Genomic DNA, 23,147 nt, shown 5'->3' on the forward strand with positions numbered 1-23,147 from the left:
ATAGTGGCCTAGTAGTAGCGGAAGGAGGAATGGGATTTTGAGGGAGGTTTTTTTTGTTTTTTTTTTTTTTTAGATTTATTATGCTTTAAGTGAAAGTTTACAAATCAAGTTAATCTACCAAACAAAAATTTTATACACACCTTGCTATGTTCTAGCTGCTTTCCCCTTAATAAGACAGCACGCTCCTTCTCTCCACTCTGTATTCCCTGTGTCCATTCAGCCATCTCCTGTCCCCCTCGGCTTCTCATCTCATCTCCAGACAGGAGCTGCCCACATAATCTCATGTGTCTACTTGAGCCAAGAGCCTTGCTCCTCACCAGTTTGCTCCAGGTGGGTTGAGACCAATTGATGCATGTTAGATGGCCACTTGCTAGGGTTGAAGACCCCAGACACTACTCACCGAAGTGGAATGCAGAATATTTTCTTAATACATTTTCTTATGCCAATTGACCTAGATGTCCCCTGAAACCATGGTCCCAAGACCCTGTAACGGGAGTTCTTTTACCGATTGTTTTGTATTGTTTTGAGATGGAAGGGACTTGAGTATTTCTTTTTTAAGTGAATGAGAAGGATCTGGGTGAGAGGGCGTAGTAATTGAGTATGCAGCGTACATACATATATGCACACATACATACATATACATCATACATGCATGGCTGTGTACATACCATAGAAGCAACACACACACACAAGCATACGGAAATTGGGGTCACATAGTGACTATTATTTTATAAACTGATTTTTTCAACATTTTATTAATGAAACTTTTCAAACATAGAAGAGTTGAAAGAATTTCATGGTCAACACCCATATAGCCACCACCTAGATTCTGTTGAAGAGCCTGGTGGCGCAGTGATTAAAGAACTCAGCCGCCAACCTAAAAGTTGGCAGTTTGAACCTACCAGTTGCTCTGTGGGAGACAGATTTGCTTCCATAAATATTACAGCCTTGGAAACCCCATGGGTAGTTCTTCTATGTCCTGTAGGGTTGCTATGAGTTGGAACTGACTTGATGGCAGTGAGTTTTTTCCATTTTACTATATGTACCTTATCATGTACATCCATCCATTAGTCTATCTTTTGTTTCATTTTAAAGTGACATTAATACATTTCATCCCTAAAAACTTGAGCATTCATGCCATTAAATAGAATTCAAAATTTATTTATAATTCTTTTTATTTTTTGAGGTAAAATTTACAAACAATGAAATGCACAAATCTTAAGTGTACCCACCATTCCATGAGTTTTGATGAATGTGTATCTCTGTGTAAGTCAAACTGTCTTAATTATCTAGTGCTACTATAACAGAAATACCACAACATAACTGCCTCTAATCCTGCCTCATTAACATCGTAGAGGTAGGATTCACAACACATAGGAAAATCACGTCAGATGACAAAATGGTGGACAATCACACAATACTGGGAATCATGAACTAGAGAAGCTGACACATATTTTGGGGAGACACAATTCAATCCATGAAATAAACAAACCCTTTCAGGATGTGAAACATTATTATTACCCCCCAAAAGTTTCCCCATATCCCTTCCTATCCCTCACACCCAAGAAGCAACCTTGGTTCTGCTTTTTTATCTCATAGATTAGTTTTGCCTGTTCATGTAAATGGAATTATACAGATGTACTATTTTATGTAAAGCTTCTGTTGCTTAACATATTTCTGAGACTGATCCATGTTGTTGAGTGCCTAAGTAGTTTGTTCCTTTTTATTGCTGAATAATATTCCATTGTGTAGGTCCTGCATTTTGTTTATGCTTTCTTATACTGATGGATACTTGGGCTGTTTCCAGTTATTATGAATAAAGCTGTTATGAACTTTCTTGAACAAGTCTTTTTGTATGTTTATTTCTTTTGGATAAATAATTAGAAATGAAATTGCTTGGTCATATTTATGGTTGATGTATGCTTAGTTTTGTAAGAAATTGCCAATCCGTTTTCCAAAGTGTGCCATTCTACACTCCCACAATGTATGAGAGTTCTGATTGCCCCATATCCTTGCCAACATTTGATTTTGTCAGTGTTATTAATTTTAATGTTCTGTTATATGTGTTTATGTGTATGTTTGTGTATTTTTAACAGCTTTATTAGGTATAACTGACCTATAATAAATTGCACATATTTACAGTGTACAATTTGAAAATTTTTTTCATATGGTTTTCATCATGATACCGCAGTCAAGATACTGAATATGTCCATCGCTCCCCAAGTTTATTTGTGTCTCTTTGTGCCCAGGATATATTCAACACCAGTAATTCATCACCTCCTATTTTTATCTTTAGTTTTTAATTAGACTGAGAAATTAAAGATACTTGGGAAGAAATCTGAGTGCAAAATCCTAGATTTTTATTAAATTTTCCCAATAGTTTATAGAATTCTCATACCTAATTCAACAGGTAATTTGAAAATGACTCTCCTTTATAAGTTTACTTAATATTTAGCTAACTTATGTAATTACAATAAACAGTTTCAACTGGCTTACACAAGTTTGGGAATCTGACCTTTGGTAGCAAGGTAACTCAATTGACAGGAAGAGAGGTAAGCAGGCACTTACTATAGAGCCAAAACCCCACTGCTGTTGAGCCGATTCCGACTCATAGTCCCCCTATAGGACAAAGTAGAACTGCCCCACAGAGTTTCCAGGCAGTGCCTGGTAGATTCGAATTGCCAACCTTTTGGTTAGCAGCCGTAGCACTTAACCACTGTGCCACCAGGATTTCCCTACTATAGAGCAGTGGTTCTCAAAGTGTGATCTCTGGACCAGCAGCATCTGCATCACTTGACAACTTGTTAGAATCACAGATTCTTGGACCTCACCCCCAAAACCACCCAACCAAACCCGCCACTGTTGAGTTAATTCCAACTCATAGTGACCCTGTAGGACAGAGTAGAACTGTCCTACAGGGTTTCCAAGGAGCAGCTGGTGGATTCTACCTGGCCACCTTTTTGGTTAGCAGGCAAGCTCTTAACCACTGCGCCATCAAGGCCCCAGGCCTACTGAATTAGAAACCCTGGGGGTGGGGCCCAGCAATCTGTATTTTAACAAATCCCTGGGTGATTCTGATGCACACTAAGGGTTGAGAACCTTTGCCCAGACTACATTTTTCAGAGGGGATGGAAAGCTTTGGTTAATTTGGTGCGTTTGTTCAGTGAAGGCTAGTTAGAGGATGCTTAGTCTATGTGAATATTTATAAATAGGATAATGATCATTTCATTAAAAAATAGAATTTTAGAATGGAAATGATGTTAGAGATAATCTTATTCAGCTTCTTTATAAATGAAGAAACTGAGGCACAGGAGTATTAAACGACTTCCCTATCAGGAGACATACGGGAAGTAACCATTTTCATTCCCATTCTAGTGCTTGTTCCCGCCCCCCTCCCTTGCTACTGCCTCCTTTTTGCAGTCTTTTATTCAGCTTTTAATTAATAGTATTAATTCATTCAGTCAGTTGACATTTATTAGGCACCTAATGTTGGCCAGGCCATGTGGTAGACTCTAAGAACCTAGTATAAATACACATGATTGCTATCCGTAAGTTCACAAAACAATGATAAAGAGAGGTGTGACCAAGGGGGACTCATCCTGTCTCATAAGTAGAACTAGGGGGAGGAGCAAGTCTGCCTGGGAATGTCAAGGAAGGCTTTACAGGCAAGTTGGTATTTTCATCCTTTTCTCTTTGTTGGGATTGGTTTTGAAAACTCGCCAAAATTTAGAACTAAATTGAGTGATGTCAATTAGGACATTAAGGGTTTTTTTGGGGGGGGGGTTCTCCAAAGGCATAGTTCTATTATAGTGTTTGAAAAGTTTATGATGAAAGAGAACTCAAAATCATTGCATCCGAATAATGTATTACATTTTATTTTAATCTGGTAATTAGCTTTCACAGACACAAAATCTCAAGAACTGTGAAGCCTTAGTGGCGCAGTGGTTAAGAGCTCAGCTGCTAACCAAAAAGTTGACAGTTCAAATCCACCAGCCGCTTCTTGGAAACCCTCTGGGGCAGTTCTACCCTGTTCTGTAGGGTCGCTATGAGAACGAGTATGAAACAAGTATAATAACGTATTTTACCTATTTGTTTCCTCATCTGCCATGTGAAGTTTTAGTATTTTTTGAGCAGCAATGGAGAGAGAGAGTTTTGCAAACTCTAAAGATTTTCTTTGCATCTTTGTTTATGTATTTTTAGATACTACATTATCAGATATATCGTCTGTGAAGGTAGTGGTATCTATGGTAAACTTCGATCTTGAGATAAGTGGGAGGATTGCCAATAATTTATGCTTTCCTAAGTTATTTTCAATACAGTTTTTTGATACTATGATCTTTAGTAGCTTCAAAACTGTAGTAAAATTTGTAAGTTCATTGGATTACAAGTCACACTGTTCACTCAGGAATGTAGTAATAAAAATAACACTGTCTTTGTCCATGGAGAAAATACATTAATATCTGATGTGAAAGATTAATTGACCTCTAGAGCCACAAGCCTTTTAAAGCGGAAACAAAACTTTCCTAGTGTTTTAAAGATAAAATTGCTTTTCGTGTTTTGTCCTATAGTTCAGATTTTAGGAATTTTATTTATCTTTGTAAAGATGAATGGGCTGGGCCCCTTTCAAAGTAACAGGGTATTGTTGTTGTTTCAAAAGCAAGGAAAATCGTCAGACTTTCTGAAGTGTGGTTCCAAAGCACTCTTGCCACACTTTGTTATCCTCCAGGGAGATGAAAAGTAAGGGGCATAAGTTTTTTCTTGTCCTATGTGAAATAGACAGTTTTTGCTGTGCCTCTGTATGTTGCTCGAGGGGGAAGGTTTGTTGTACTGTTTCCCACCTCTGATTTACTCTGTAGGTCATGAGCTGACTGTTTGTGAGGAGAGATGGCCTATAAAAATGATTGCCTGACTGAGTTTAGAAAGGAATGCCTGTAAAAAACAAAAAGCTTTCCCATGGTGGGGTTTCATTTCTGAAATGCGGTTTTTTACGTTTTACTATTCTGTTGTGTTATTGCGTGCCATCGAGTCAATTCCAACTCATAGCGACCCTATCTGACAGAGAAGAACTGCCCCATAGGGCTTCCAAGGAGCAGCTGGTGGATTTGAACTGCCGACTTTTTGGTTAGCAGCCTGAGCTCTTTACCACTACACCATGAGGGCTCCATTTACTCTTCTAGAAGTGGCTGATTTAAATACACATCTTTGTTCCTTTCATCTGTAAATGTAACTTTAACATTATGCCACGATAAAGCACGTTCCGTTTTTTCCTTTGCAGACGAGTTGTATAAAACGTCACTGTAAGTTCGTCATTCATCTTCTGTGAATTAGATTTTGATAGACTTCTACAGTGCTAGTATAACGTGGTAGAAATGGCTAGATCGCCACTACAAATTCCTATTCCCTTTGCTTTCTCTGGAGTCCCCGGGTAGTGCAAACGGGTAATGTGCTTGGCTGCTACCTGACAGGTTGGTGATTCTGTCACCGGGGGCCCCTTCCTCTGTTGAGCTACCTGACAGGTTGGTGATTCTGTCACCGGGGACCCCTTCCTCCGTTGAATCCAACCAGATTCGTGCTGCCCAGTAAGACTTTTGAGGCAGCCTGGAATCACACAAGCAAATTTACTTTGCCAGCAGCTAGCAAAAGGAGATGGTAAGGGCTGGAACCTTCAGAGAGACTGTCTCCCCGATTTGCCTAAGAACCAAGTATTTACGGGTTTCAACAAAGGGGGGACAAAGGGTTTTTGATGTTTATTCATGAGGTTCAGGGTGGGGGAAAGACCGAGATTTCTGAGAAGGGGTTGGATCATGCAAATGCAGGTGCTGCACTGAGCTGGGGTGGGCAGTAGGTGGAGGATGCTCAGCGAACCTCCACTCTTCCGCTGTCTGTATGCTACCTTTTTTCTTGATTCGGTGTTCACTTAATCCTCCAACCCCTTAACCCGTGTTCAGCATGCTGAGATTATAAATGTTATGAATTTTTGCTTGTTTTCCTCTAGAATTGTTGTTGGGGTGGGAGTGTGCAACTGCTTATACCGCCGTCTTTCTCCCTGCACCTCTGGCTACTTTTAAGTTTTTTTTCCTCAAGTTTTCCCAGATTTTCTATGAGACATCATATGTGAATTTTTTCTCCCTTCTTGGTGTTTTTAGTGGATCTTGTATCTGTAGCAGGATTTTTTTTAAATCAGTTTTTCAAAGTTTTCAGTCTTTATCTCTTCAAATACTTATTTTTCTTCTCTCCTTTTTGGGTTTCAGATTACAGATATTCTCCCACCCGTGTTCTTAGCACTGTTTTTCTATAGTTTTTCAAATTCTCTCATTGTTTTTCTTTAGGTTTTAGTATTTCTATAGTTTATTTTTGTAAAGTAATGATCTATTTTTTCCCACATGAATACCTCATATACTTTTTTAAAAAAAATGAATCTTTAAAACAATGCTTTAAGTATTAACTTTTACCATTTTTATAGGTGTTATTCAGAGAGACTAATTAATTTGCCCAAGTTTACATCACTACCGAGCAACCAGTGGTTAAATTTGAATCAAGGTCCAATTGATTCAACATCTCCTGCCCTTCATTTTACGAGGTTATATTTCCTGCTTTCTGTCTGTCCAATTGTCTTTCTCCCTTGGTTTTTGGAGGGTAGCAGTTATTCAGAATGGTGTATCTATTAATGAATTATATCAGTATATCTTAAAATTAACATTCTTCCTATCTGCCTATACTTATTGGATATACAGAAGTGTACAAACTTATGGGCCAAATATTACCTCTGTAAGGAGCTTATGAATACCCTGGTAGCATAGTGGTTAAGTGCTACGGCTGCTAACCAAAGGGTTGGCAGTTCAAATCCGCCAGGCGCTCCTTGGAAACTCTATGGGGCAGTTCTACTCAGTCCTATAGGGTTGCTATGAGTCGGAATCGACTCGACGCCACTGGGTTTGTTTTTTTTTTGGTGTTTAGGAGCTTATGTCTACAGGGAAGAAAGAAAGTACACAGTTTATTCTAATAGAGGATGTGAAGAGATAGTTTCTATGGATAGGAACAGATAAGAAGGTAATGTCCCAACTGATGAGATTAAGAGAGAGAATTAATCGAGCAGGTAGACTTCATCATGGAAGAGATGGAAATGTGGGAGTTCTTTACTAACAGTAACGTGTACTATACATTTGTTGTTAATATAAATGAGGAAACTCAGTACTAGTGCTTCATTTTATGTTTTTTTTTTCCCCCTAACAAGTCTGTTTGTAGAATCTGTAATTATTGCTAGTTGAGTAGTGAGTCCTGTAAGCAGTGAAATTTTGTCCGTCATGATATATTACACACAGTGATTGAAAATAGTCTTTTTCCTCCCCAGGTTATTTCATTCCTGGCTGCAGTTTTGCATAAAAAGGGAACTCGTGAAGATATTGAAAATAACATGCCAGAGTTTTTACTAAGAAGTATGAAAAAGGAAACCCCTTCTTGTACAGCAAAAAAGGTAAAGTAGAAATATTCAGGAAGCTGGTATTGTAAAAGTAGATAAACCAAAACCTATTGCTATCGAGTCGGTTCTGACTTATAGCGACCCTATATATAATATATATATAACTTTTAAACATCATATATATATTTATAATATTGTATAGATTTTGGAACCTGAAAATTGAAAGAAATTATTAAAATAGAGTGATGGGAGGACTTAGCCTTTGTTGTTGATTTCTAGTTTTGTTGCATTCAGTAATATAGCTTTGATAATTGACTTTGTGACAAAATCCGTGGTCAAGAGTTTTTAAAATTGAGTGTTGTGTGGTCTCTGTTATTTTAAAATGTTCTCTGATATTGTGCATTTTTTCTTAGGCAACAGAGTTCTATATATTTCTATTTAATCAGGCTTATTAATTACATTGTTAAAGTTTTTAATACTATTGTGATTTCTTTGGTCTACTTGAAATACTTTGAGCAATTGAATTTAAGAGAAATGTAATAAATTCTTCTGCTATGACTTTACCTTTGTTCATTCTTGTGTTTATACCAGTGTTTGCTTTGTTGAACATCTTCAGTTAATTCTTGCTTAGTAAATGTTGTGTGCTTTTATATTGCTTTCATACTTGATGGATTATTATATCTGAGTATAGGATTCTAAGTTCAGAATTTTCGCTTACAACTTTATGGAAATAATTTTATTAACTTTTTTCACTCTGTATCGCAGATGGGGATCTTATGCCAATTCTGACTTTTTTCATTGGAAAGGGGGTTTTTTTTGTCGTTGTTGTTTGGAAGTGCTTAAGACTTTTTCTTTATCCTGAAATTCACAAGTTTCCTCAGGTCCAACATTCAGTCTAGAGTTCTTCCAAATAAGTTATCTTGCTTTAGAAAAACACACTCAGCACTTTTAAGAGGAAGGAGGTACTAATGCTACAATGAGCTTCTCTGAAGCAGATGACTGGTATAGCTGTTCTCCCTTTAGTTCATTATTTTGTCATTACTTTCCTTATAATTCCCACTCACCCTGCACAATTGGGTTTTATGTTGTTGTTTTCTTTTGTTTGTTGTTTTTAGGCTCATTCCAGGAAGACTCACTTTTTTTTTTCTTAAAGTTTTTAACCAAAGTTAAGGAGTCCCTGGGTGGCACAAACGGTTAAGCGCTCAATTATAAACCAAAAGGTTGACAGTTTGAACCCATCCAGAGGCATCTCGGAAGAAAGGCCTGGCGATCTGCTTCCAAAAGGTCACAGCCTTGAAAACCCTGTGGATTGCAGTTTTACTGTGTGTATATGGGGTCACTAGTGGGAATCAACTCCACAGCAACTGGTTTTGGTTTTGGCTCCAAAGGTAAAGAGTAGATTCCTCATTTCTTCAAGAATGTCACTTCTCATCTACTTCCCTACTGTTCTGATCTGGCAGCACCCTCCCAGGCCTTGTAGCACTTGCATTGGTTTATTTTTACATTTGTCCTTCTGTCTCATTGGAATCAATAAACACATGTGTTCAGTAGTTATTTGAACTGGGATTCTAGAAATAAATATTTTACTGAGATTATACTATTTCCCAGAAGTAAATTAAAACAAAAACTATAATTTTGTTCAATGAAATTCTCAAAAGGTAAATTTGCATTGGCCCACTTAAAGCAATGCTCATTTTAAAAAGAAAGCGTATGAAATAGCTAGAGAAGAAATAAATTCCTTTCTCTTTATATGCTAATGTCAGAATTGCACAGGAATCCTGAAAAATTAATGTTGGAACTCCTTGGGGAAAAAAAAACTGTAACAGATAGAATGTTACAAATTAAGGAGTGACAGGTTTGGGGGGTGTGTGTGTGTGTGTGAGATACATCTCATATACATTTTAAAGCTCTCCAAGTGTGAATAAATCATCCGAGAATGCATGAAATAGATGGTGTGTGCCAAGAATAAATTCCTAAAGGAAAAAACACAAGCTATACATTTCGAATACTGATTCTTGGAATGATTCTTTAAATTTAGGGTGTTCAGTTTAGATTGAAATTCAGTCGTTTTGAAAATGAATCATAGTTCTTTATAAAACCTTGCTCTTTTGCATGACAAAACTTTAGAAAGTCTAAGTAAAATTCACAATTTGTATTAAAGCAAAGGAGGAAGATTTTTCTAGCACCAGAAGCAATTTCAGTGGTAATTGAACAAAAATATTTTTCAAGTATTTTAGATCTATTTCTTTGGTTCCTGAAATGAACAGAGAAGATTATGTGGCAAGTGATGCTACCTTAAACATTCTCATCCATACGTCTTGACAGTTTTTGCATTGATAACTGTAGGATAAACTCTTGGTATTGGAATTGTACAGTATGTGGTCCTGGAATTGTGGGTATGTTCCTATTACATGGTGATGGCTGAAGTAAAATTGCCCTTCCAAGAGGCTGTAGGAGTCCCTGCGTGGTGCAGATTGTTCAGTACCCAACTACTAGTTGAAAGGTTGGTGGTTGGAGCCCATCCAGAGGTGCCTTTGTAGACAGGCCTGGCGAACTGCTTCCAAAAGGTACCACCCTTGAAAACCCTACGGAGCAGTTCCACTCTGAGCACGTGGGATCACTGTGAGTTGGAATTGACTTGACAGCAACTAACAAGAGGCTGTGACAATTTTATATTCCCACCAATACTGTACAAAAGTGTCTGTTTCCTCACTTTTTCACCTGTCGAATTTAGTAACGAATTTATGTCAGTCTGAGAGACAAAAAACATAGACCTATAAATCTTATTTCGATTTGCATTTCTTTAATTGAGTGAGGCTGAATATCTTTTCGGATGTTTAAAATCTACTTTTGATTTAAAATGCCTTTCATATCTTTGTCCATTTTAAAATTAAAACCAAAAAAGCCAAACCCAATGCTGTCAAGTTGATTCCGACTCGTAGTGACCCCACGTATTCAGAGTAGAACTGCTCCATGGGGTTTTCAGGCTGTGACCTTTTGGAAGGAGATCTCTAGGCCTGTCTACCAAGGCCACCAACCTTTTGACTGAGTTTTTATTTTTAAATTGTAGCCCTTGATTCTTTATTCATATATTCTGGATACTGATCTTTTGTCTATTATATGTGTTGCAAATATTTCTTCCCCAATTTGTCAGAGTCAGCTTTTGACTTGTTTACTGTATATAAAATTTTTTATACAGTAAAGTTTATCTATATAGTTCTAGGTTTTATGTCTGCCTATAAAAGCCTTCTGTACTCTTAAGATTTTAGTGAATTCACCCATAATTTATTCATAATTTTATGTGATTTTATTTAATACTTTTACGTCTTTGTTTCAGCTAGCATTTGGTTTGCTTTAAGGAGAGATCTAGTAATCCAGCTGTATTTTGCCCCCAGACAGTTCTCCACTTACCATACGTCATTCATTGAGTAAGCCCTCTTTTTCACAATGATTTGAAGGGCCACTTTTGTGTAAAATTAAACCAATTTATATATTTGGGTCTATTTCTGGACATTGTTCTCTTACATTTATTTTTTCATTTCTCTTGCAGTTCTAAACAGTTTTAATTATTTTAGCTTTATAATGTATTTTAATATTTGGAAACCCTGGTGGCGTAGTGGTTAAGTACCATGGCTTCTAACCAAAAGGTCAGCAGTTCAAATCCACCAGGCGCTCCTTGGAAACTGTATGGGGCAGTTGTACTCTGACCTGTAGGGTTGCTATGAGTTGGAATCGACTCGATGGCAATGGTTTTTTGTTTTTTTTTTTTAATGTGTTAGTTTTCTTCTTCAGAATTCCTCTATCCTTTTTCACAAGTTTTCTCAACTTGTGAGAAGTAAATTTTCTCAAACTTCTCCTAAAAACCTATTGATATTTTAGTTAGCATTGCATTGAATTTATCAGTGTATTTGGGAAGAGTGAATGTATTTACAGTATTGAAACTACATATCCAAGAGCAGTCTCATTGTTTAAATTTATTTTATGCCCCACAGAGATTTTAGTTTTCTTCATAATAGCCTTTGTATCATTACATTTATGCCAGGTATTCCTTTTTTTTTTCTATTCTAAATGGATTTTTTTTTTCCATTTTATTTGCTAACTTTTGGTTGTTCATGTGTATTAGTGCCACTTAAATTTTATGAACTTTTAAAATTCTTTTACTGTTCATAAGAATTGATTTACTGTTCACCTAGTTTATTTACTTATGTTTTCTACAAATAATAATTTTACTTCTTTATTTCCGTTCTGGTATCTTTTATTTACTTCTCTTGTTTTATTGCAAAATTTGGTATTTATTCATTTGCTACCCATTGATATTTTAAGTGATCTCCGCCTGTAATTTTCTGTTTTTATAGAATATTTTTCAAGTTTTGGTATTATTATAATGCTACTTTCATAGAAAGGATTTGAAAGGGTTCCTGACTAGAGTGGATTTTAAACTGAAGTTCCTCTGTATTATATAGCCCCAGTGTGCCAAGGAGAATTCTCTACTATGCATGAGAGTATAAATTAATTAGGTTGGACTTTTCTCAAAGAATTAAGATTATAGAGGTAAAACAGGAAATATTATTTAGAACTTGGGGTTACATAGCAAATATTCAAATTCATGGCCTTCAGTTTTTCTCTATTACCTTGGTATGTCCCTTCTCCCTGTGTGCCGCCTTGGTTTCAGCGCTGTTGGCCTGTCACTGTCCGTTGAGCGTGCAGTTCCTACACTGGCACCTTGAGATGTGTGCCCTCATTTATTCATTCATTTATCGGTTGAACACCTTCTGTTTTCTAAGGACTGTACAAAGTATTGGAGTTACAATGATCAATAAGAAAGTTATGTGTCTTGAGGACGTGGACTTTATGGTTTAAGCTAACATGATATGTTGGTTAAGAACTTTGGAATTAGACGGACTGGTGTTTAAATACCTACTTTGCCATAGCAGTATGACCTCAGGCATATTGTTTAATATCTCCATGTCTCAGTTTCCATAGCTGTAGAACAGACATACTAAGCACCTACTTTGCAGAGAGTTTCAGTATTAATGTCTGTAAATTACATCGCACAGTAAAAAAGTCAATAATGGTCATGGTGATTATTATTAATACTATAAAACTACTTCTATCACAAACATCATTGTACATTAAATAACTTAGGGGATCTCTTCATAATCCATAAAAAAATAGCACATCATTTTTCTAATGTCATCCTGCATGAAGAATCAAACTTTAAAAGCATGTTCCGAAATCACTGGGCTAGTTTTGCTGAAGGAGATAAAAATAATTTAGTGTTCTCTATTTGCAGTGTTTAACCTAGCCTCTGTTGATTTTAATAATATTTAAGTGAAAGAATTTTACCTTTATGTATGCTACATTTGAGATCCGGTTTTATAAAATTGTAGCTTCAGAATAAGAAATCACCCTGAGATGCTTTGTGTGTAGTGGCATAGCAGTTAAATGCTGGTTTTCACTTTCCTGTTTGGCATCATTTGCCTGAGAAAGGCTTATTAGCTGAAATGTTATTCACAGCGTGGTAGTAAACACTTCAGGTTCTTCTTATGTACTGTGTGGACTTTGGATAATAGCATAACTCAGTTCTCTGACCTCTTTTACAGTTAAAATGAGTTATTGAGTCATACGATTTACTACTCTTCGCGATTTTGAAGACCAGTGTCTGCCAGAATGCTCCTTAAAAGTGAGAATGGCAAGACTTCATCTCACGTACTTTGGGTGTTATCAGGAAGCACCAGTCCCTAGAGAAGGACATTTTGCCTGCTAAAGTAGAGGGTCAGCGAAAAAGAGGAAGACCCTCAATGCGATGGATCGACACAGTGGCTGCAACAATGGGCCCAAGCATAATACCAATTATGAGGGTGGCGCAGGACTGGGCAGTGTTTTGTTCTGTTGTCCATAGGGTTGCTGCGAGTTGAAACTAACTTGAGGGCACCTAACAACATCTGTAAAAACCATTAAGGAATTATGTTGCTGCCTTCGTATTTAAACCCCTTCTGGAATCTTAGGGCTGATACTAGGAGTCTTTAGATTTGTTGGCTCTTTTTCATGTATGGCCTTTGAAGTATAAAACTGCCAAAAGTGCTCAGATGGAATTAGCACCTAGCATTTTCATTTTGTAATACACAGAAACTTAACAGGGAGCACTGTAATTGGACTCAATACTTGAAGCCCTCGTTTTATATTTGAAGACAGGAGAAAAGTGGAGGTCATGTTATAAACTACAGGCCCGAGGATAAAAGCATTTGAGAGGAATCAGATATGACAAGAAAGTAGTCACATATGCTCAGTGATGGGTAGGAGACAAGGACTCTCACCTTCAGCAGATTAATCTTCTGTTCTTCTTCTTTCCAAAACACAGTCACTGATTAGTCTTCTTAAGCTGACAGATGGCCTAGGTGAAATGTTTCACAGAAGAGAGGGCAGGATTTAGGGCAGTGTTGTATTATTATTATTATTATTTTACTGAACTATTTTTTTTTTTATTATTAAACTGAAACCTTTCAGTATGTTTAATTGGTTCATCTTTATCAACTTGGACAAGTGTAAAACTTTAAGAAATGAAGCTTACTGGTCATCCTATTAAAGAAAACAACTTAGGAATAATGGTAACATAGAAATAAAATAATTAAAGTGGACAGTGGCAGCAAGGTTTGGGGTTAGTACAGGGAGGGTCACTGGAACCCTGTAGCATTCGTGTGAAAGCTAAACAGAGACATGATGGTGATCTTGACAAGGACAATTTTGGTTAGAGGGGTTAGGGTAGAACCCCCACTTACGTGAGTTCAAGAGAAAACAGGAGAAGAGTAAACAGAGACAGTAAGTATTGATAATTCTTGAGAATCATTGCTTTAAAGGGGAGTAGAGTAATGAGGAGAAGCAGGGTCAAAGAAGAGTTTTTTTATATATTTTTGATCCCTGGGAAATGTTCTAACACATTTGCCTGTGGATGGATATGGTGCACGCAAAAGGGAAAGTTCATGACACTGAGGAGGTTGAGGGCATTTTCTCGCAGCTTTGCCTTTAGGTTGGCAAGGAGACGTAGGAGCCACTGTATGAACTCAGGGTTGGCTTTAGATGAGGACACAGGCAGTTCATCCAAGGTGAATAGATATAGGTAGTTTATTGGTAAAGTACCAACAGCTGTAGAGGTTTACTTCTAATTGCTTCAGTTTTCCTGTGAATGTTCCAGGTCTTCAACTAAGAGTATCTGAGAAAGGAGGGAGAGTGAATGGGTGAGGAAATGAGGAGGAAGTGGGCTTGAAGACCATATATTTCAGGAAAAACACCTGGCCTGCTTTGCGTATTTACATTACCTACTTGGCCCATGAAGTTATTAAGATTTGGGATCCTGATTCTTTTCTGTTCTGTCGAGTTACTTCTGTCTTAGCTTTCAACCTCCCCTGTGAGGCAAGATAAAAAATAATTGTTCCTTTGAGCAAGATTTAAAACAAACTCATTGCTGTCCAGTTGATTCCAACTCCTAGCAACCCCATGGGACAGAGTAGAACTGCCCCAGAGGGTGTCCAAGGAGCAGCTGGTGGACTCGAACTGCCAAGTTTTTGGTTAGCAGCCATGCTTTTAGCCACCGCTCCACCAGGGCTTGGTGTCCATTTTCTCATAAAAAGCTAAGTAAGCAACCAAGTGTTTTTTGAAACTCTTATGTTCATGTATGTCCAATTGCTCGGTTGTATTTAATCTTATTAGTTGTAGTATCAAAATTAAAGAAAAGGACAGGTGATGTCCTGGATTTTGGTTTGGGATTCTTTTTTTTTTTTTTTTTTTTAACATTCCAATTTTTTTCTTCTTTCAGATGTTCTTAATAGTTGCCCCTCTTTCTGTCCTCTACAACTGGAGGGATGAATTGGACACCTGGGGATATTTCAGAGTCATCGTTTTACACGGTAACAAAAAAGACAGTGAACTGATTCGTGTAAAGCAGGGGAAATGTGAAATTGCTCTCACAACTTATGAAACACTGCGTTTATGTCTGGATGAATTTAACAGGTAATGAGAATAGTGGGGATGGCTCTATTAATACTCAGCTGATATCAGTTATATTCCCTTTATAATGATTTTTAATGATTTTTTAAAAAGTTCTTAGTAGTCTTAAATGATTTAATTTCATTTCAAAATTGTTGAGATAAACAGTTTGTAATAACCAACTTATTCTAGGAGAGAGAAGAAGCTCCATCAGGTTTTCCAGAGTTCCTTACTCTGTTCCTGAAACTCAGTACAGATAACCTCTCCAAAAGGCCTGTTAAAGAATGATAAGGCTTGTCCCATGTCACCTTTTATGCATTTGGTACCTCTAGTCTAAGGTAGTGATTTTCATTAATGATTTTGATGATGGAGTCTGTTGTGACTATAGACTGGCAAAAAATAAACAAATTGATGGGGCCGCTGTTCTAGGGTATAAATACCCAAGAGAAATGAGTTGGCTTATGCCCACCTGCATCTTAATATTTTAGTGGAGAATCTAAAGGAGTAAACAGGCAGTTATAAAGTCCCATAAACCCCACCCATTACTGTCAAATCAATTCTGACTCATAGCAGTCCTATAGAACAGAGTAAAACTGTCCCAGAGGGTTTCCAACGCTGAACTCCTTATGGAAGCAGACTGCCACATCCTTCTCACATGCAGTGGCTGGTGGGTTTGAACTGCTGACCTTTTGGTTAGCAGTCAAGTGCTTTAACCACTGTATAACCAGGGCTCCTTTGTTGTAAAATTAGATGAGTTCATTTGGAATACACGGTGCTTTAGGAGCGTATGAGGAACCTAACCCTGCTGTGGGGTAGGGAGAATTTTCAGAGAAACTTCTCAGAGATGATCTGTGAGCTGAGTGAAACTTGAAGGATGAGTAAGAGTTGAATAGTAGGAAAATGTCTTATTCTGAGTTCTCTAGAGGAGTAGAACCAGAGAAGTGTATGTAAATATATATAGAGAGAAATTTACTTCAAGGAAATGGCTCACACAGTTGTGACGAAATGGCTCATGCAACTGTGAGGAAATGGCTCATACAATTGTGGGGGCTGGCAAGCCCCAAATCTGTGGGTCAGGCGAGAGACTGAAGACCTCTGCTGGCTCATGTGGCTTCAGGGGCTGGTGGAACCAAAATCTGCAGGTCAGGCGGCAGGCTGGAGGTCTCTGCTGGCTCACAGGGTTGCAGGGTTGGCCAATCCCAAACCTTCAGGTCTGGTGGCAGGCCAGAGACTTCTGCAGACATACATCCCAAGGACCCGAGGTCAAACAACAAGAAGAGTACAGGGCCGAGAAAAAAGAGTGAGCTTTGCCACAACATCCATTTACATACTGGAGGCAGGCCACACCCCCAAGGAAACTCCCCCTTCACTCAATTTGCCGCTCACATCAGATCACAAAATGAAAGGTGATTACATAGTGTCTGCCAAACCACTGAGAATCATAGCTTAACCGAGTTGACATACAACATTAACCATCGCAGAGAGTAATTGGGGTAGCAGAGAACCTCTGCAGAGAGAACAAACTATTTGCATAGGTGCTCAGATAAGAATGATCATAGCATCCTTGAATAAATGAAAACAGCTTGGTATGGCTGCAACCTGGAATGAAAGATGTAGTAGCCAGGAGACAAGGCAAGGGACAGATCATGAGAGTACTGAAAGCCACTTTGAGGATTTTGGTCTTTATCCTTAGAGCAGTGGAGTGTCACTGAAGTGTTTTCAGCAGCTTACTGAAATGATAAAAATGATCAGATTTACATCAAATGGGATAATTTCTGTTGATATATCTTCAAGTTCACTGACTCTTTCCTTTGTCATCTCCATTCTGCTTTTAAGCTCATCCAGGAAGTTTTTAAAATTTATATATTGTGGTTTTCAGGTCTGGAATTTCCATTTGGTTGTTTGCTGAGATTTTTTTTTTTTTTCATTTATTATGAGACTTTCATTCATTTGTTCATTATGAGCATCCGTTACTTTATCTTATTCACCGTAGTTATAATAACCCAAACTCATTGCCATCAAGGCAATTCCAACTCATAGCAGCTTTATAGGACACAGTAGAACTGCCCCATAGGTTTCCAAGGAGCAGCTGGTGGATTCAAACTGCTGACGTTTTAGTTAGCAGCCATAGCTCTTAACCACTGTGCCACCAGGGCTCCATAGTTACAATATCTGCTTTAAAATCTTTGTCCGATAATCCCACATCTGGGTCAGCTTAAGATTGGTTTTTCTATTAAGAATGGCTCACATTTTCCTGTTCTTTATATGTATTGAGTAATTGGGATTGTATTCTGTACATTGTGAAAGTTACGTTGTGGAGACTGAATTTTGTTATATTCCTTTAAAGCATGATGAAGTTTTCATTTTAGCACATATGGTTGGGCTCAAACAGCAAACTCTGCCTTATCTCAGTTCAGGACTTTTAGCCTTAGCTGCAAATATCAGCTCAGGACTTTTAGCCTTAGCTGCAAGTTGGTTTGATTCTTGGACGTTTGTGTTTCAGAGGTCAGGCAGAATCTTGGGTAGATTTTATGCTCAGAATTTGAGACTTCTTTGGCTCTTCTTTCTGGGATTCCTTCCTCAGTCTCCAGTGGTCCTGGCTGCCCTGAGCTTTGTCTCCTGGTTCTTCAGACTAGGGAGACAGTAGATTTCTATCAGACTTTTGGCCACCCATCACACTTCAGCAACTATGGCCTGCCTTCAGGCTAAAGCTGGAAAAATAGGGAAATCACCTTGTACTGGTCCTCTCTTCTAGGTTGATTTCTCTACAACATCTGCTTGGTTTTGTTCAGTCTGCAGAGTCTTCAGGCAGTTGTGTTTTATGTATTATCCAGAGTTTATGGTTGTTATATGAAGGCAAGTCGAAGTACTGGAGGTGGAATTCATATATTGCCTTCATTTTTAAAGGACATTTTCACTGGCGGTAGATTTCTGTTTTTTTTTCTTTCTCCTCCTCCTCTTTCCCCTGTCCCTTTTGCTCCTCCTCTTGCTTTCCTTCCCCTCTCCCTTCAGCTTTTCCTCCTCCTTCTCTTTTATCTCCTCCTCCTATCCAGCCCTTTACAATATCATTCTGTTGTCATCTGGCATGTATTATGGCTGATGAAGTTTGCAGTCATTCTTATGTTCCTTTTTTTTTTTTCTCTTTATCATTGGTTTTCATGAATTTAATTGATATATCTTTATGTAGTTTTCTTTGTACTTACCGTGTTTGTGGTTCATTAAGCTATTTTGAGACATAGATTAATATTTTTCATCAAATATATAAAAGTCTCAGGCATTATTTTTTTTTTTTTTAACTTTTATTGAGCTTCAAGTGACCATTTACAAATCAAGTCAGTCTGTCACATATAAGTTTACATACATCTTACTCCGTACTCCCACTTGCTCTCCCCCTAATGAGTCAGCCCTTCCAGTCTCTCCTTTCGTGGCAATTTTGCCAGCTTCCCACTCTCTCTATCCTCCCATCCCCCCTCCAGACATGAGATGCCAACACAATCTCAAGTGTCCACCTGATATAATTAGCTCACTCTTCATCAGCATCTCTCTCCCACCCACTGTCCAGTTCCTTTCATGTCTGATGAATTGTCTTCGAGGATGGTTCCTGTCCTGTGCCAACAGAAGGTCTGGGGACCATGGCCGCCAGGATTTCTCTAGTCTCAGTCAGACCATTAAGTATGGTCTTTTTATGAGAATTTGGGGTCTGCATCCCACTGATCTCCTGCTCCCTCAGGGGTTCTCTGTTGTGCTCCCTGTCAGGGCAGTCATCGGTTGTGGCCGGGTACCAACTAGTTCTTCTGGTCTCAGGATGATGTAGGTCTCTAGTTCATGTGGTCCTTTCTGTCTCTTGGGCTCTTGGTTATCGTGTGACCTTGGTGTTCTTCATTCTCCTTTGATCCAGGTGGGTTGAGACCAATTGATGCATCTTAGATGGCGGCTTGTTAGCATTTAAGACCCCAGACGCCACATTTCAAAGTGGGATGCAGAATGTTTTCATAATAGAATTATTTTGCCAATTGACTTAGAAGTCCCCTTAAACCATGGTTCCCAAACCCCCGCCCTTGCTCCGCTGACCTTTGAAGCATTCATTTTATCCCGGAAACTTCTTTTCTTTTGGTCCAGTCCGTTGAGCTGACCTTCCATGTATTGAGTATTGTCTTTCCCTTCACCTAAAGCAGTTCTTATCTACTAATTAATCAATAAAAAACCCTCTCCCTCCCTCCCTCTCTCCCCCCTTCGTAACCACAAAAGTATGTGTTCTTCTCAGTTTTTACTGTTTCTCAAGATCTTATAATAGTGGTCTTATACAATATTTGTCCTTTTGCCTCTGACTAATTTCGCTCAGCATAATGCCTTCCAGGTTCCTCCATGTTATGAAATGTTTCAGAGATTCGTCACTGTTCTTTATCGATGCGTAGTATTCCATTGTGTGAATATACCACAATTTATTTAACCATTCATCCATTGATGGACACCTTGGTTACTTCCAGCTTTTTGCTATTGTAAACAGTGCTGCAATAAACATGGGTGTGCATATATCTGTTTGTGTGAAGGCTCTTGTTTCTCTAGGGTATATTCCGAGGAGTGGGATTTCTGGGTTGTATGGTAGTTCTATTTCTAACTGTTTAAGATAACGTCAGGCATTATTTTTTCAAAAAAAATTTTGACCTCTCCCCATTTTTTTCTAGGAGTGCAATTGAACATATATGAGATTGTTTGCTACAGTCCCATAGGTCACTGAAACTATCCTTTTTTCTTTTTTCTCTCTGTGTTTCAGTTTGGATAGTTTCCTTTGTACTTTCTTCAAGTTCATTTACTTTTTTTCTGTAGTGACTAATCTGCTGTTAAGTACATGTAAGTTAATTTTTCATTTCAGATATTGTATATGTTAGCTCTGAAAGTTCCATTTGGTTCTATTTTTATAGCTTTCATTTCTGTCATTATTTTCATGCTTTTCTTTAACTCCCTGAGCATATTTGGAATGAATGCTTCACAGTCCTTTGTTGCCAGTTTTATCATCTTTGGCATTTCTAGGCCTCTTTCTATTGATGGATACTTATCACATATTCCTTTGTATTCTACTAATTTTTTTAAAAATTGTATATATATGAACATTATATTGTTAAGTCTCTGGATATAGTGTCTTCCTTTGAGGAATGTTGAGTTTTGTTTTGGCAGGCAGTTAATTTCTTGTAAATCATTTTTGAAGCTTGTTTTTAAGCTCTGCCAGGAAAGTTCTAGAATTATCCTTTTTTTTTTTTTTTAGGGCTAAGTTAGCACTATTTGTAAGGTGTGGCTTTTCTGGTATTGCTTTTGAATGCCTCAAGTATGTAATTTGGTTTCCTAACTCCGATTTGTTGGGACTTGAATGTCTCCCAACTGTATTGAAAGTTTTAGTAAATGGTTCAGCTTATAGTTCCTTGATAATGGTTTTTTCCGTAGTATTCTTTTCCTGGCTTGTGGAGTCTTATCCTATGTTTGTGGAGCTTAATATTCAGCCAAATGTTTAAGGAGACCCATTTGTAGATTTCTAATATTCAGCCAAATATTTAAAGAAATCCATTTGCATTTTCTGGACCTTTTTTCCCCATATATTTTATTCTTACTCTGCTCCACAAAGTCTTGTTGCCTTAGCCTCTAAACTCTGATCTCTGTCTCCTCAGCTCACGAGGACACTGTTTTGTCACAGGGCCTGGTATTACTTCCAGATAGAAAACTGGGATGATTATAGGATTCACCTTATTTGTTTCCCTTCTCTTACTTATCACAGCCCTGTGCTAGTGTCTGAAAACAATTACTGTGTGTATTTTGTCCACTTTCCTAGTTGTTTACAGTAAGAAGAATTGTCCATTACTGTTGATCATGGCTTCCATCTAGGTAGCTTTTTAAAACCACTTACTTCTGGGCTTGCTATTCCAGACTTACTGGATTAAAATTTCCTTTGGAAAATGGGCCTAGAAATCTGTATAAAAATGTCCCCAACCAATTTTGAAACAAAGCCAGATTTTTGAATGACCAAATTAGGTAATCTGAGAGTCTCTTTTCATTCTAAAATTCTGTGACATTTATGAACAGTTACGTAAGATACATAAAGCCCTTGGAAGCTACTGAACTTACAATCAGAAATAAGAAACAGTCTGTGTTATAAGCATATGCAGTTTCTAAACCAAAAAACCAAACCCAGTGCCGTCGAGTTGATTCTGACTCGTAGCGACCCTATAGGACAGAGTATAACTGCCCCATGGAGTTTCCAAGGAGCGCCTGGCAGATTCAAACTGCCGACCCTTTGGTTAGCAGCTGTAGCACTTAACCACTACGTCACCAGGGTTTCTAGATATGGATCTAGGAAGTATAAATTCAATCCCTTAAGGACAGTAGCCATTTCCTATCATCTTTCATTGTTATTTCTATGTTAGGAGGAAGTGGTAGGCACTCTTCTAAGCACTTTACATGTATTGTCTCATCCTTATGTAGAAGACACTATTACTACCCCACTCTCTAAGTTAAGTAATGTAGGCATGGAAAGGGTTAAATAAATAACTTGCCCAAGCCTACACTAGTAAGTCAGTGGTGGAGATAAGATTTGAACCCTGACCATCTAACTCCAGACTTGGGGCTTGTAACTACTTTACTGTACCACACCAAAAGCTGCTCTGTAGTTAGGTAAATGTAATAAGAAATTCATCTATCATCACACTGATCATACTTCAATTATTGTTATTTTTTACCTGTCTGTCTATACCTTTAGGCTGTGAACCCTTTGATATAGAAGATTTTATTTTTAATTTCTGTATCTCAGTGCTTATTACACATTTAGCATATAATAGATGCTAAATAAATGTTTGCTGAATGGTTCTTTTCTGTGATTGTTGAAAATGTTAAATAAGAACTCTAAAGTAGAATTGTGTAAATATAAATCAGGTTTCTCTGTAAGATTAGAAGATCAAAATATTATGATCTTTGTTATTTTTACCTTTATTTGTTGATGGCTTTATTTTGATAAGCATTCAAAATAATTTGTATTTTATCTGAGTAAACATTAAGTAATCTTTGTGAAATAAGTGTGCTGTAGAGGAGGAAACCCTGGTGGTGTAGTGAGTGGTTAAGTGCTACGGCTGCTAACCAAAGGGTCGGCAGCTCAAATCCACCAGGCGCTCCTTGGAAACTCTGTGGGGCAGTTCTACTCTGTCCTGCAGGGTCGCTATGAGTCAGAATCGCCTCGGCAGCACTGGGTTTTTGGTTTTTTATGATAAGAGGATACTTAGATCAGGGTTTATCATAGATAACATTTATTATGGTAATGTTAGCATTTACCATAGAGATAATAGATGACATTAACATTTTTCATAAATAATCCAGAGTAGAGTCATCACACTGCGTAATATGAATGAGCTGTATCTTTTTTGCTGTTGTTGTTCAGATAACCACCTCCAAATCCAGTCTTGACCTCGACATCACTGAAGAACATGTTTATGTTGCAACTTAAAAATTTTTCTTTAGTTTTTGGTATCATCTGCTTATTTCTTCTTAAGGAGAATGAAGATTTTGCCGTATTGCCCCTTGATCACTTAGGGTGACCTGGCTGGGTGGTTTTATGGAGTGAGAATTGGTATTTAGGAAGTCCGACAACTTCTTAAACAAGCTGTTGAACATTGACATAACTCCAGTTTCCAGACTTCTCTGATGCTACCAATTCCTAGCCTTTTAAGAGCTAAAAACATAAAAATCATATTGCTTTTTGGCTTTT

At 37.8% G+C, this 23,147-nt stretch overlaps 1 protein-coding gene across 4 annotated transcripts in view; it reads left to right on the plus strand.

The window, feature by feature from the left end:
- Positions 1–23,147, plus strand: part of ERCC6L2 (ERCC excision repair 6 like 2) — a 142,659-nt gene that overhangs the window by 8,761 nt on the left and 110,751 nt on the right. For 3 of the 4 annotated variants that reach the window (XM_049894851.1, XM_049894848.1, XM_049894852.1), the window contains exons 3-4: positions 7,352–7,474; positions 15,234–15,427. In XM_049894851.1, the coding sequence (XP_049750808.1) occupies positions 7,352–7,474; positions 15,234–15,427 (317 nt within the window). Of the gene's footprint in view, positions 1–7,335; positions 7,475–15,233; positions 15,428–23,147 lie in introns of all 4 variants that reach the window. The other variant, XM_049894849.1, reaches the window with a different exon arrangement.

This window comes from Elephas maximus, chromosome 9 (genome assembly GCF_024166365.1).
Source record: "Elephas maximus indicus isolate mEleMax1 chromosome 9, mEleMax1 primary haplotype, whole genome shotgun sequence".
Classification (NCBI taxonomy): Eukaryota; Metazoa; Chordata; class Mammalia; order Proboscidea; family Elephantidae; genus Elephas; species Elephas maximus.